Source organism: Mastomys coucha, unplaced genomic scaffold (assembly GCF_008632895.1).
Source record: "Mastomys coucha isolate ucsf_1 unplaced genomic scaffold, UCSF_Mcou_1 pScaffold22, whole genome shotgun sequence".
In the NCBI taxonomy this organism is placed as follows: Eukaryota; Metazoa; Chordata; class Mammalia; order Rodentia; family Muridae; genus Mastomys; species Mastomys coucha.
The window spans coordinates 219,074,454-219,090,318 of record NW_022196905.1 but is presented as its reverse complement, the minus strand read 5'-3'; the positions used below and the strand labels follow the sequence as shown (position 1 = coordinate 219,090,318).

General features: G+C 46.1%; 1 protein-coding gene across 1 annotated transcript in view; it reads right to left on the bottom strand.

The window, feature by feature from the left end:
- Frem3 (FRAS1 related extracellular matrix 3) overlaps positions 1–10,791 on the bottom strand; it is a 70,789-nt gene extending 59,998 nt beyond the window's left edge. The window contains 10 exon segments of the mRNA XM_031340434.1: positions 3,556–3,648; positions 5,642–5,744; positions 5,746–6,086; positions 6,089–6,254; positions 6,256–6,535; positions 6,537–7,777; positions 7,779–10,221; positions 10,223–10,493; positions 10,496–10,641; positions 10,643–10,791. Coding sequence (XP_031196294.1) covers positions 3,556–3,648; positions 5,642–5,744; positions 5,746–6,086; positions 6,089–6,254; positions 6,256–6,535; positions 6,537–7,777; positions 7,779–10,221; positions 10,223–10,493; positions 10,496–10,641; positions 10,643–10,791 — 5,233 coding nt within the window.
- Between the last annotated feature and the right edge of the window lie 5,074 nt (positions 10,792–15,865).

Sequence of the window (15,865 nt, the reverse complement as noted above, 5' to 3'; positions counted from 1 at the left end):
TGTGAGCATGTGTGTTTATAGAGGCAGAAGATGTGTGGGCTCCCTGAAGCTGGACTTCCAGTTAGTCTTGAGCTGTCTTTTGGGAACTGAACTCAGCTCCTCTGTAAGACTATGAGCTTTTAACCACTGAACCCTTCCCTGAGCCCAAAGTGGGAATATTTTAAAGAGAGGAAAAAAAAGTTGGTTCTTGTGAAGACAGAGACTAAATTTTTTGAAACTACTAGATAAACAGTGTTTAAAGGAAACCCTCTATTAGCAGTTAGAATCACCAATAGACACATATCTTAGGGACAATTTATTGAAAATAAAAAGGATGATTGAATACATACTTAGCTTACAGTGCTGTGGTGGTTTGAATAGCTATGGCCTCCACATACTTTGAATGCTTGGCTCATGGGGCAGTGTGGCCTTGTTGGAGGAAGTGTGTCACTGTGGGGGTCTTATATGCTCAAGCTATATCCAGTGATTGTCTCCTTCTGCTTCCTGTGGAGGAAGATGTAGAACTCTCGGCTCTTCCTTCAGCACCATGTTGGCCTGGATGCTGCCATATTTCCCACCATGAAGACAATGGACTAAACCTCTGAACTGTAAGCCAGCCCTAATTAAATGTTTTCCCTTATAAAAGTTGCCTTGTTAACAATGTCTCTTCACAGCAATGATACTCAAACTAAGGCAGCTATTTGTAGATTTTTTTATAAGTTTTTAAAAAAGATTTATTTAATTATTATATGTAAGTACACTGTAGCTGTCTTCAGACACCCCAGAAGAGGGCATCAGATCTCATTACAGATGGTTGTGAGACACCATGTGGTTGCTGGGATTTGAACTCAGGACCTCCAGAAGAGCAGTCAGTGCTCTTACCCGCTGAGCTGTCTCTCCAGCCCCCTATTTGTAGATGTTTTAAGCTCCAGCTGTGAACAGATACGTCCCTGATGCTCCAGTGTCTGCACTTGATTGTTCTGGTAGCTTTAACTTGTAAAGTGCTTCTTTGTGGCACGGGAAGGGCACCCTTGAGCTGTTCTTTTACTTCTTTTTGTGGCTACAGCTTCCTGGATCTCTGGCACGTTAGAGTTTTAGCTTTGGAACTGGAGTTTCTATGTTGTTTCACTGGCTTACTATGACTCCAATTTTGGACAAGTTCTTCAATCCCAGTATCTTCATCTTAAGACAATGTTGCCGATCTTATAGGGAGGGTTGCAAGTCCTAACTCATACATGTGCTGCCTGACTCATAAAAAACACTCAAAAAATAGTACTGCTTAAAAAACAAAACAAAACAACAAAACGAAACAAAAACCCCTCCACCAGAATCAACACAGAGTTATTTTGCTTCTGGTGCTGCCTATAAACCACATTGCCAGAATCAAGGGACATCTCCTTCTCAAAAATAAAAGGGGAAATACTGACTCTCCAATGTCCATGTGCCATGTTCCTTTGTGAGTCTGTTTAGAGAGCACACATTCATCTTTTTAACAGCCGTGGGTCCGAGAACTTGGGAAATGGAGGAAAGGCTTGCTTTCACATTTGTTTCAGGTGATGGAGAGGAGAGGAGGGATCAGTGAGCCCCATCGGGGAAGGCAGTGAGGGCTGAGCATCGGCTCTGTGCCAAATGCTTTCTGTGTGATTGCAACCAGCTGAGTTAGATACGAAGCCATCTTTACATCACTGGTGAGTGAGCAAGAGAGAGAACCGGGCCAGAAAGCCTTGCTCAAGGTTGCCTGGGGCGAGTGAGTTCACCCTCGAGCTTCTCATACAGGATGACTTTGGAGTAGATCGGTCCTTGAATGATGACTTATGATTTAGGCAGGAGCACTTGCCACTTGCTGGGAGTGAGTAATGACCTCTACTGAGAGGTTATTGAGTGGCAAGCAGCACTCGGACATAATTTCCGCTCTTACCCTGACATACTTCAAAATGGCCTTTCTTCTGACCACAAGATTGTCCTGTCCCCTGCTGTGAACTGTGAACTTCCTGTTTGGTGACTCTGAAGACACAATGGATAGTCTCAGGTGCAGCAGAAACAAGCAGCTTTTTCATAAAGTTTTCTTCAATGTCAGTAAACCCATTTTCTTCTCCATTTAAGAAGATTAAAATTCCAGTAATTACACTTTGCATCCATCCAAGGAAATTTTAGATTACTCTGGGGGAAGGGGCGTGGAGATGTCTAACATATGCAAAACCTATGCTCCACCACTGCACCCCATCAACTCCCCAGAAAATTAAATTCTAGTGTTAGAAAGCCGCAAAACTCACGCTGGAGCTGAAAATGCTGACCAACTGGAAAGGAAGACAGTAGATGTGTGTAGGACCTTGAAAGGCAGCCTGGTTCCTGCTAGAAATCCCGGTGACCCTGAAGGGATGGAAGGTGTTTTGCCTCCCTCCTGGGCACCCGGTTCCTGTCACATAGCTACAGGCCCTTCACCCCACTCCCCGCCCCGCAGTACTCCATAGATTTGTGGGCAACGCCCCAAGCCCCCTACATGTAGATTACGATCATGTGGGCTCAAGACAGATCTCCATTTTAATGAGGTACCTAAAGGCCTGAAGGACTTAGCCAATTAAGCTTCCCTTCCCAGACACTCCTCCCTGAAAAAAGTATTTAACCTTACGCCAGCCCTGAGAAGTAGGGTATGGTTTTCCTCATCTACTTTCCACCATGACAATAAATGCCTTAAAACCACGCACTGCCTCTTTTCATCGGGATCGCTATGGGGAGCAATGGAGAAGGCCTTCACTTAAAGAGCCGCTGCTGTCTAACCTCCGTGTAAGGTCTCTGTCTATGCTCCCAGCCAAGCCTACCCCAAGCGCTCAGCCACTGACAAGCCAAACCCCTCCCGTGGGATCCAGCCAGAGCTCCGCTCTTTTCCCCCTCAGCTGGGCAAGATCCAGCCCGTGGGTCACCACTCGGTTCTCAGCTCTTCTGCAGCTTCTAGCAGTGCCTGGGTACCCGAGCCTGAGAACTAGAAAGCCTCCTTGCAGGCCAAGGGACCCACCCACCCCAAGCCTGCCCCGCTGTCCCTGGTACCTCAGACTGTGTGTGCTCCCCACCCCGGAACAGTGTCCCATGCCTGACACCTGCCCGGCAGTGTGGGGTAAGCACAGTCAAAACTCCTGCATCCTGCCTCCCCGAGTGCCCCGAGTGGCTGGAGCCTTGTGGCGGAGCAGATGCAGGACTCCATTAACCCTACAGATGTAGTGTCAGTATGATAGACACCATTACCCGGGGTTTCTGAATCTCCTAAAGTTAGGATTCAGCTGCCATTAGGATTGTCATACACATCAGAAAGTCAGTCACTGCATCTTCTATCGCAGTCATCAACCCCGATTGTTTTCTCCTCTTAAAAAATGCCCTCTCAACCATTCTCTTAATAAAAAGTTTACTTAATGGAAACATTGGTTTGTTAAGAAGCGCCAGCATAGAAACACAATGAAAGCAAAAGAATTCATTGACTGGCATGGTGTGCCATGTTACTGATGGTAATGGCAAGGGTAGACACTGTGGGCAGTTGTGTACTGGTGCTCACTGTGGCGCGTTCCAGGGCTTTGCTAGACTTACCATTGATTTCAACAGAGAAGTAGAAGGTATCTCTCGTTGCGCTGCCTCTGCCCTTGTTCAGGATGTAGTAGACCCGCATCTCATCAATGTCAGCTTTAAACAAGAGCAGACACTCTCCTAAGTCACATGTGCACAGCAGGAAAGGGGGTGTGGGTAACTTACGTTCCACATGGTGTGGGGATATAACATAATTTAAATATAGGTGAAGTGCTTTAAATGTTTTATTTACATTTATTTATTTAATGTGTGTGTGTGTGTTATGGTACATAAATGAAGGTTCCAGCACAACTTGCTGGAGTCTGTTTTCTCTTCCCACCCCATGGGTTCTGAGGCCTGAACTCAGGTCATTAGTGTTGGCTGCAAGCATTGTTACCTACTGAGCCACCTTGCTGGCCGACAGATCTGTTTTTTAAAGCTAGAAAGGCAAAAATAAAAGAACATTTTAAAGTGCTGTTGTTAACATGTGCTCTGGGATACACTATATATCCAGGGGAACATGTTGGCTATACATGTTTTATAGTATCTGGCCACTCTGAAGAGCCAGGTCAATGCGATCTTAAGTTTCTGTGTGAGCAGAAAGCTTGCCATAATGACTGCTACCTGTTAACTCTTTGTCAAAATTAGTTTAAATAACAGTTAATGTTCCATCTTGAGAACAAAGCAAATGAGAATAAAGCTACTGTTTTTTTTCTTATTGTCTATAACTCTTGCTTTAAACAACTTGTTCCTTAGATTTGTGGTTGTTTTTTATATCAGTAATTATTAATATTTTAATGACAACTTGGCGTTAGGTAGAATTTATTTAGACAAACAAATTTTATAGAACCATATATGATTTCACCATTTTTAGAAGCAATCTAGAAACCTAGCCAAGCTAGGTTTTAAACCCTGTGACTATTTGAATGAGAACACCCCTTCCCTCATAGGCTCATATGTTTGAATGCTTAGTCTGTAGTTGGTGGAACTGTTTGTGAAAGACTAGCAGGTATGGCCTCCTTGGAGCAGGTGTGTCTCTAGGGGTGAGCTCAGATTTCAGAAGCCCATGCCAGGCCCAGTTGGCTCTCTCTTTGCTTTGTGCTTGTGGGTCAGATGTAAGTTTTCGGCTATGGCTCCAACATCATGCCTCCCTGCTGGTCACCATGCTCCCTTCATACAGACTCGCCCTCTAAGACTGCAAGCCTCAGTAAACTCTTCTATCAGTTGCCTTGGTGGTCATGGTGTCTCTTCACTGCAATAGAAAAGTAGCCAAGACAAACCCTCTGCGTGAATGTTACTCTGTGATGACAGCCAGGTACATGTGCATTGGTGGTGGAACACTCCATGCATCTCTGTACATCTCATGGGCAAAGCTACTTAAAGACATAGTAAAGAGCAGCAGCCCCAGGTCCTCTGGTGCTACATAGCCTGGAAAAGCAGGGACTTCTTTCTAGTTCAGCACTAGTATTAACTCAAAAATTAAAGAAAAATGATTTTAAAACATAGTCCGTTGTACTCTTAAGCTAACTTCTTTCTCTGCATTCTCAATAAATAAATTATATTTTTTCCTACATTGAGATAGCAACTTACACTGTAGCCCAGTCTAGCCTGATATTTGCTACAGGCTGGCATCAAACTTGCAATCCCACTACCTCAGCCTCCCAGGTGCTGGAATAGTAGGAGTGAGCTTTCGGCTTCAGAAATTACTTTTGAATAGTACATTAAAATATATGATGTCATCATTTATATCTCAAATCTAGATGACAATTATCTTAAAACTCTAGACTCTACTAAGAAACTATGACAATTGCCATTCCTAACTTCAAAACATGTCATCAAAATAAATGTAATCTTATCTTATGATATACCAAAAGCTAAGGTGTAATTACAAGGTCCATTGGTTTTCTATTAAGTGGCTCTTCTACGAAAGTTGAAAAAGGACTAGTTTTTTTTTTTTCAATGAGTAATTTTACATTGTACTATGTTTTCTTTTCCTTCTTTCTTTTTAAAATCAAAATTAGAGTCAGAACCATTTTACAGAGCTCTGAGACTCCTAACTCACTGAAGGGAGATAGACCACAGAGGCACTAGGGAAAAACATCTGACTGACCTTGTGTGAACATGTGGGTGCTCTCATTTCCAAGGCCAGTGTTGACAATGTAGCCGTGCTCTGGTCCGCTGGTCACTTTATATTTTAGGAGTCTGTGGGGGAGCATCCTGATGGGTTGCTTGTAAATACTTGTTGGTAATGAGAAAACCCAAGCGTCCAGTGTGAAGGCGCTTCAAGGCTGTGGCTCCCCTGTTGATGGCAATCTGTGGGAACCTGTCACCAAGTGGGCTTATCTGGATCTGCACTATCTGAGGCACGTGTGTCTCCAGGGCAGTGTCTGGGAAGACATGGAAGCCTGTGTGGATGCCATCATTCACAGTGAAGGAGAAACTGTCTTTGGTTGTCTCACTGCCGTCGTGACAATAGAGAATCAAGCTCTTTGTCAGGTCCTTCTTGGTGAAAGTAGTCACAAGATGGCTACCATTATACAAAATCCTGCCATGATGGGGACCCGTGTGATGGTAAAAAGAATAAAATCAGCTGGAGTATCCTCATCTTCAACTGTCAACTGAGAAGGAGTGACCACTATGCTGCCCCCTCTTGGTAGGACTAGTGTTTGGACAGTCAACATAGGTTTCTTGTTGTCCTGACCTGTGACAAACATCCTAAAGATGTTTGGACACAGAGTGGTGTCCCCCAGTCACTCTAAGCTCAAAGTAGTCCAACTTTATTTCATCCTTTGAAGTATGGACATAGGATATCTTGTTGCTGGCCAGTTGAAGCAGAGTAAAAGAAGCCATGGGCTCTTCAGGCTGGTCAGAGCTTTCTAAGTGGCCTGTGCTAGGAGCTCGTGTGATGCTGTAGAGAAGTTGTCCACCAGGGCTGTGGATGTCACTGGTGTTAAGCAGTTCAGAGGTGAGGGTCATTCTGTTACCTTCTGTCAAGGTGACTCTAGTTGACTATCTCAGGGACGACACTGTTTGAGTTGCCAATGGTGATATAGAAATAGTGGTCTCTCAAAGGGTTAACCCCATCAGTCACATCAAATTTGAGAAGATCAACAGCTTCTCCCTGGCCTGTGTGGGTATAACGGATAAGGTCTCTGTCAAGTTCATCCTGGGTGAAATTCATTCCCATGGTGAGATTGTTCCTCACATCTCCTCCTGGTTTTCTCAGTCGTTGTAGAAGTCCCTGTTGAAGCTCAGAGTGGAGAACAAAGCTGAGACTCTTGTTTTCTGAGTCAAGATCTATGGCTTTGAGCATATGATTTGTGATGATCTTAGAGTGTCCAGTTTCTACTTTCAGCCCATCATTGATGGTCAACTGAGGAACCTCATCATCCACCAAAATTACAACAATGGGCACCTTTTTGTGAGTGGTGTGCCTGCCATCACTCAGCCAGACCTCAAAACTGTCCTCCGTGCTCTCTGAGTCATCGTGTTCATAGGCGATGGAGGAGGGCTCTTGGATCTCTTGCAGGGTAAAGCTGTGGATGGGCTTGCTGCCTGTGGCCAGCTGCTGTATGATTTGCCCATGCTGGGGGAGGACCGTGAGTCGAAAGTGAAGTTTATCTGGTGGGAAGTCAGCATCTACTCCATTGACCAGTGAGGTGTCTATGACTCGGCTCATCCCCTCTAATACCACAAACTCATGGGTGAAAAGTTCAGGCTGTTCATCATTGGTAGGCAAGATGGTTAGAGGGAAGAGGACATTTGGGGAGAAGTTGATGCCGTCAGAGCAATAAAAGGTGAATTGATCTGTTCCTGGTTCTGCTCCCTTGTGGATACTCTCTACATAATTGATGCACCTCTCTCGAACATCCTTGATGAAGAAGGCACTGATGGGGCTGCCAGCTCGTGACACTTCTGAACCAGGAGCTGGTGCCAAGTTTTCCAGGTAGCCAGAGGATGGCTGCGCAGTCAGAGTGCAAAGGATTTTATCTTTGGAAGTGTCCACATCTTCAATGTTGACATGTTCTGGGGTCAAGAGGTTCTTCCCACCTTCATATATGATGAAGGGCTCTCCTACCAAGACCTTGGGGACCATGTTGTCCACAGGCAGTACTGTCACCTCCACCAGCACCCTCTCCAGTGTGCTATCTCCCACGGCCCAGTGATAACCATTTTTGGAGAGGACGAAGCTGAAAGCATCATGTCTCCTTTGGAAGCCAATTTCACCTCCTGTGTGAACGTAGCTTTACTGCCCCACCAAGAAGGTCCTCCTGGGTGACTCGTTCTGCAGGCAAACCATTCACCAGAACCATGCCCAGTTTAGGCTTGTCATCGACAATGAAAGATAGCATCCAATCCTTTGTGTCCTTTCTGCCATGAGCAACACCCACAGTGACCTCAGAAGCTGCATTTTCAAACACCTCTAGAGAAATAGCCAATACTGGAGTACCTGTGATAGAGATTCCGGGACTACTGTCAGGCCCGGTGGGCTGCACAGAAACCTGGACAGTGATGGGTATGTGGTGTACCCCATCACTTACCTCTAGGTAGATGGCATCACTGGTAGCTTGGTCTCTGCTGTGCTGATAAGGGATGTCCCCATTGATAACATCAGCTAGCATAAATGATTCTCCTGGAACCATATATTTTTTAAAGTACTGCAAGTGTCCATGCTGGGGACCCCAAACTAAAATGAAGAAAATTTGATCAACATTGGTGTCAGGGTCTGAAACATTAAGTTCACCTCTGCCAAGACTAAAGCTGTCTCCCTGTAAGACAGCAAAGCCCCTATTGATGACTTTTGGTGATTGATTGTTCAGAGGCTGCAGGAACAGTGTGAAGGTACCAGGCACACTGTTGCCTGCAGTGTCTTCCACCTTGTAGGTGAATTTTACAACTCGAGGTATGATGCCCAGATTCTTCTGTGGGGGTCGATAAGCAATTTTTTGATGATTGACCTGGGCTTGGGTAAAACGAATGATGGGTCTATTTGGTGAATCAGTGAGCACGATTTCTCCAGCCTGGACTTGGTGGTTGCTGTCAGCATCCATTGGTCGTGTCAGTAGAGTGTACCACAGGTTCTGTTCATCTGAGTTCTGGTCAGTATACTGGAGGAACTTTTTCTGAAAGAGAGTGAGCTGGTATCCTCGCACCGTCATTTCTAGGGTAGTTTCTGGAGACTGCTGAGGATGCAGTTTATCTGCAGGCTGGACGCTGATGGTAAAGAAGTGCTGGTTGGAGAGATTTGGTGGGTCATGGTCATCCTGCATATGGAAAGCCAGATGGACCACTGGAGATGGGCTATGTGGTCCAGGCTGGGAGAAGAACAGTCTCCCTTCCATTATGTCTCTCTGCAGCCACTCAGTCACTACTTTCTCATAAAGTCCTTCCTTTTCTACATAGTGCCAGTCGTTGTGCAGAAGGGATGAAGGGGGTTCAGCCTGCCTCAGCATCATGTTGCCTGGGTACTGGCTTGAGCTGTAGGGATGAGCCAGATCTTCACGCCTCTCTTCCTCTTTTCCTTGCAGGTGTTGGTCTTCCAACACAAAGAGGATAGCTGAGTCCTCAGAATCAATATCGGTGGCACAGAAGACAAAGGGGGATATCTGGACCCCCTGCCCTTCAGTCACGGAGAGTCCCGTGTTGGTGGTGAGCACTGGTGCCTCATCATCCACAGGCACGATAGCGATGGGGAAGAGGAAGTCCAACTGGTGGTGCCCATCCTCCATCTTGAAGATGATGTTGTCACTGTAAGAGTCACTGCCATCATGCTGGTACACCACTCGCCCTGCACTTAGGTCTGCCAGTGTGAAGTACTTGCACCCAGCAGGTGCCCCATGTACCACCAGCTGCCCGTGTTGCAAACCTCTGACTGCAGCAATTCTTATTTCTTAGGAATTATCTTTATCACTGACCTGAAAGCATTGGGCATCGGACAAGGGCCTTGCCTGGCCTTCAAAAACCGCAAGTCCTCCACTGTAGCTAACTGTTGGAGCCAGAGCATTCATAGACTTCATCACCACCTTGAAGGCAAAAGGCTCAGAGGTGTCGCCATCTTCATCCACCACCTGCAGTTCGAGCTGAAAGATGCTGTCCCCTTCTGAGCTCCCCGTGGGGGATCGATAGGCAATTTTCAGCTCTCTCAGCTCTTTCTGGGTGAAGAAAGAGACTGGAAAGCCCAGGGGGTCATCTGTGTTCACCACATAACCCTGTCGACCATGGTGTCCAGGTGGGGCCTCGGGGACATTGAGAATGTGGAAGACTAGGTCGTCAGAGTCTGACTCGCTGTCTTCTGCAGCCAGCACATCAGGTGTCAGGGCTGTCAGTAAGGATGGTTGAACTTCCATCATCCTTAGAGCTGCGAGAGTGGGTCTTGGTGCTGTGCTCCTGGCTCCCTTCTGGATTCTGACTTGAAGCTGGAAGTACTCCTGGGCCAGCACCTCCACTGACCTGGTACCTTGAGACTGTGGCCCTAGCAGCTCCACTAGCATGGGCACGTAGTCCCTGCTGGGTGAGGATGATGTGGCGGTATGCTGGTAGTGCACCCCAGCCTGGATAAAAGTCTCACAGTCCGCCAGATGGGCCCTGGAGAGAGGGGTCCCAGCAGCGTCCACCAAGCGCCCATATTTGGGGATTGGTCCGCCAGGGTGAGGAAGCCAGGTGAGCCTGCACCTACTCCTGGAGGCGAAGCCTCCTGTCGATGGCATGGCTGCAGCCTAGCACTTTAAGAACTTTCAAAGGCCTGTTGCGCGTCACCAACTGAAGCTTAGGGAAGACTACATTCACTTGCAGAGTGAAGGGCAGCACCAGCGTGGAATTCCCTGCGTCGTCGTAGCGCAGCTGCAGCTGGATCCAGGTTCTTGTGGCGCTGGGCGAGCCAAAGTGAGTGTACTTGACCTGGTGGACCTCGAAATCACAGGGAAATTGGTGCGGGGAGAGCGCGCGTTGGAGCCGTGGGACCACAGCACTGTCACCTTGCACTGGTCCCCTCGCTGCACTCGAATCACCAGGTCTCGCAGTGGGTCGAGCCAAACCGAGCGGCCTTGTGGCACTTGGAACCCGGGGTTGACAATCAGAATGCCAGGGTTCTGGTGACTACCACCATCAAGCTCCCCAGGGAGGCAGGTAGAGTTCACAGCGGGACACATTTTCACTCAAGAGTACCTGTTCCCTCAGTGCGCCACAAGTCAGAAGCAGGCAAGTGAGAGCCACTAACAGCTGCAGCGACATCCCAGAACGGTTCAGAGAATCCCCAGCCATGGTCCGATGGAATTCTGGAGTTGATATATCTAGAGGATGCCCAGTCCAATGTAAGCAGTGATGCTCTGCAGGAGGGCGGGGATACTTGGATCCCGCCAGAGCTAGGAGCTGCTGCAGATAATAGCAAGGGAAGGGCTCTCTCTGTCTTCCGCATTCCAAGTCTCCGCCTGCGCTGGGATCAGTGGCTTCCCAGATGTCAGACACTCCCCTTCCACTTCCCAATATCTTTATCCCGGTTACCTTGATATGTCACAGCCTTGGGTTGCCTGCCTCCCACTGTCTTCTCTGGATACCCTTTTCTCTGGGAGCCACGAGAGGATTGTCCCTCAGGGCTGGGACAGAGAGAGTGACTGCGCGTGGGCGAGTTCTGTGCGTGGGAGACACCACTGGCAGGATCCATTCACCCAGGAGAAATACTGTCTCCGATAGAGTGCAGAGCCAGAGGCTCTCTTACCGCTGACAGGAGTGCTTTTTCTCGCCAAAACTGAGTTTCACGTTGGACATTAAAAGAGCTGGTGGGAGTGATTTTGCAAAACGGGTTTTCTGTCTGTCTGCCTGCCTGCCTGCCTGCCTGTCTGTCTGATGAAGCAGCTTCTCTCTCTCTCTCTCTCTCTCTCTCTCTCTCTCTCTCTCTCTCTCTCTCTCTCTCTCTCTGTGTGTGTGTGTGTGTGTGTGTGTGTGTGTGTGTGGTAGGGGCAGGGCAGCTTCAGTGTTTTGAGAGTGGGGAAGCAACAGCTCCCAGGCTGACAGATTTGAATAGCTTTTAATCTGTTCCCAGTGAATGGGTCTCACATAAAGCAGTTGGGTGTGAAGTCAGCTTCCTGCAGCTTTCCTAGAATGCAGTTTCCACACCTGATCAACACTAGGCGTGTCTGTTTCCTTCCTTTCCTGTTACTTTCTTGGTTGGAAAACACACGCTAGCCAGGGGAGAGAAGGTGGGAGCAGCAGTGCCAAAGAAAACTCCACAACTAAATCTCTGTGATATCCATGCACGCTGGGAACCAGGCTTTCAAATGATCATGGTTCCTATCTGTGAGTGATGTGTCAGGTCCTGACTTGTCTTAATTTCTTAGGGACTAGAAGGATCCGTTCAGTCACTGTTTAAGATAATCCAATTCACCTGATTACCATTTTTTCATGTCAGGGATTTTTTAGTGACTGAAAAATAGATGCACGCAAAACTCTTGTTAAAAAATGGCTTCAACTGGATAATATAAACCTGGGAATTATCATCCACAAATTAATCTTTCGATCTTTCTGCAATGTTGCAGATGGTTTATTTACTTTAGCAGTCACTGCTGCCACCACAGCCAGCACCACGACACTGTTTTCAAACCAAGAATACCTACTGAACCTGAGAGTGTAAATCTCTCTGAACAGCCAACATGTTAAGTACAGTGGTGTTTGTGGTCCACTAGAGCTGAATGCTACTCCCCCTCATCAGCCCAGATCTGTTCATAGAGCAAAATTGTAAGAGATAGTACATTTTAAATAATGCATGTTTAAGCTTAATTAAGCCATGTTAGCCAGCACATCCAGAAAATGTTCTTTTAAACATGCACTTAAAAAATTTAAGTGCAGCTATAATTTCATTATGCAAGAATGAAGCATTATATTCCGGAAAACTGCTAGCTGCCTTACATAAAGAATGAGCGTCATAATCAAACATTTAAAATGATTCTCTTTTGGAGACAGTATCTCATGTACAGCTCAGGCTGGCCTTGAACCTGTGATTCTCCAGCCTCAGGCTGTGAGTGCTGGAGCTCTAGGCATACATCACTTTGTCTGATATAACGGAACTTTGTTTTTTAGTCTATGCATATTAAATTTTGCCAACTGACCATTTGGCTCCTGTCTAAGCAGCATTCCCTCTAGGGCAATCTTTTGCACCCGGTCTTTCCAGACTACAGACATGGAGACAGAGAGCTGAGATGCTGAATTAAGTTCACGGTTTTGCTTTCTGACCCTCTCTGCTCACCTTTCTTATCATTTTATATCTGGGAGGGCCCCCTACATCTTACCAGCTTATTTCTTCTATCTCTAATGTGCTCTCTCCTTAGGGCACTCCAGTCTGGCTTTAGACACAGAGACCAAACTCTTGCTCTGGTCATCAGTAGTCTTTATGGTTGATATGGTCACACTGTTCTGATTTCCCTACTCCCTTCCGGTCACATGGCTCTGCCAGCCATGTCACTAAATTTCTTATTCCCGCATGTAGCTGTCAATTGGAGTCTGTCTTCTTGGGTAGTCTTAAAGCACTGTACCAGTGGGGAGAGCGTGGCAGTCGCCACAGATGCCTAAGAACAGAGGAAAGGGAGCAACTGTGACGTAGTAATGGCAGATTATGAAATTTAGGCATTCATCAGAAGAAGCCAGTACAGCGGGTATAACTTTCCTGCTTTCCCAGACTGCACCAGCTCATTAGAAACTACTGTCAGCTGTGCTTAGACCTCCCAGATTTGTCTTCTAGCCAAATCTTTGTTTCCTCAGAGTAATTTCTTTTACCTGTGTCGCATCTCTGTATTTCATCACCTCCAATTTATCCTTTGAACCTGAGCTGCATTTCAAATCTATCATTAAGCAGGAGAGAAACAAAACAAAATTATAAGGCATATGCTCTGATCATATTTTATAAGCCCTACAACATGTGCTTCCTGCAAAAACCTTGGAAAGTGGCTGCGTCTTGTCTTTAATTTATATTCGATAATGAATCCCACTTCATCCAGTGGCCACAAGAGCTAAATGGATTACTTCTCATAAAAGGATTCTTTGAATAGTGCCAGGCACACATAGTAAGCACTCAATAAGTGTAAGTTATTATTGTAGTTACAGATAGGAAATTGAGATTTATAGGCATTAAATAGAAAAATTTTACCTTGCAAATTAATCCTGCTGTCACCAAAAGTGTGTCCCACAGGAAAAGACTCCTTATATACCCTTGACATTCTCACAGGACACTTTGTCATGTACCATTGCATAAGTAATTGGCTGTGCTCTGAAGTACATAGAATGAATGACATTCCATAAGATAAGGGGACATCCTGTCCAAAGGTCCTGCATGAGTTTGGCAGAGAGACAAGCTATTTTTAGAAAGGTCATACCCAGCTTCTAGGAGAATGAATGAGAACAGGTAAGAAAGGTTCTGTCCATCCAGTGAGGAGACTGTACAACAGCATTCCCTAATTCCATAGGCGACCCAGTCAAGACTAATTCTATTAATGCTCATCAGGAGTATTTTTCTCTACCAACTGAGGAAATGAGAGGGCTTAGATCCAGTCTATCTAAGGATAAATGCTTTGAATCTGACTGTTAGCCAATTGATTAACAAAATACTTTGCTTCTGTGTACCTGGAGGGTTTAATCTAATTGGCCTGGGACCAAGGAGCTCTAAGGTATTGGAGGACCTGTGATAGGGAGTCTACAAGTGAAAACAAATAAAACCACAACAAAATAAAACACTCACTTGACAGCCACTGGCTGCAGAGGTCATTTGTCGTCTGTCAGAACTACAGTTTTCTTGCAGTTAGCTACAGCACACAGACTGTTAAGTCTAGGTCGCGCTCTGCACAGATCTGAGCAGGGTTCTCTGTGCCTTGAGGGATGGGCGTCTCTGCACGCTGCAGTGTTGCTGAGGACAGGCTCTGTCCAGTAGCCCTTTCTCTCTGTGCTAAGTTTCTCCTTTCCCCCAGGACATCAATGGGCCAAGGCTCATTTTTTTTTTAACCCCTTCTCTTCAACGGTGGTTATCTCAAAATAAAGGTCACACTGTGAAACACTAAGTGTTAGGACTTCACTATGTGAACTGGAGAATTTAACTCATATGAACATGCACTAGGAGAATTGATTTTTTTTTTATTTTTTTATTTTTTTTTTGGTTTTTCGAGACAGGGTTTCTCTGTGTAGCCCTGGCTGTCCTGGAACTCACTCTGTAGACCAGGCTGGCCTCGAACTCCGAAATCCGCCCGCCTCTGCCTCCCAAGTGCTGGGATTAAAGGCATGCGCCACCACCGCCCGGCGCACTAGGAGAATTTAACCCATACGACCGTGCACTAGTTTTCCCCAAAGACACCTGTCTTCTACCCATGCACAATCCACTCACTCCCTTCCACTACCTCCAGAGGTCTTAACCACCACAGAGTCCATTGTAAGTACAAACACAACATCCAAACAGCATTCCAACACTGAGGTGAGACTCAAGATATGGTTCACCGTGGGACCAAACTCCTCTGCAGCTGTAAACCTGGTATACCAGACAATGGGTTTTCTGTTTCTAAAATGTAGTGACGAAAATAAAATAGACCCATAATTTTCATTCCAACAGGGTGAAATAAAATTGAATTTTCTTTCTGTCTGTTTTTTTTTTTTTTAATCTACTTGACATAAGCTAGAGTCATCTGGAAAGAGGGAATTTCGATAGAAGAACTGCCTCTATCAGATCTTCTGTAGGCAAGTCTGTGGGGCATTTTCTTAATTATTGATTGTGGTGTGAGGGCCCAGCCCATTGTGGGTGGTGCTTCCCTGTGGCAGGTACATGGTCCCTGATTGTGTAAGAAAGCAAACTGAGCAAGCCATGGTGAGCAAGTCAGTGAGCAGCATTCCTGATTTCATTTCTGACTCAAGCCCCTGTTCAGAGTTTCTGCTCTGCTTGAGTTCTTACCTTGGCTTCTCTTGGTGAAAAATTAGAGCGTGTGAGCCAAATAAACCCTCTCCCCTCCAAATTGGCTTGGTCAGTGTATTACCTCAGTGTAGAACCCTAACTAGGACAACAATAGAGAAGAGTGTCCCAAGGAAACTTGCCAGAAACAGTCCAGTGGACCATGAGCTCAGAGCACTCTTCCTTGCCTGCATAATCACCTCGCTATGTGTTCTAGGTTCTCCTAAGCAGGGAGGCATCTCTGCATTCATGCCCTTGGTGGGCACGTGGTGATGTTCTGAGGCAGTTCTATGAATGATGGTTTGTTTATATCTAGTGCCAAAATGATGTTTGATATCGATTCCTATTTGGGTGATTAGGTGGGAAATCAACTCTAGAAGTTTCTTCATAGAGAGTAATTTATCAGTTTGTTATCAGGTT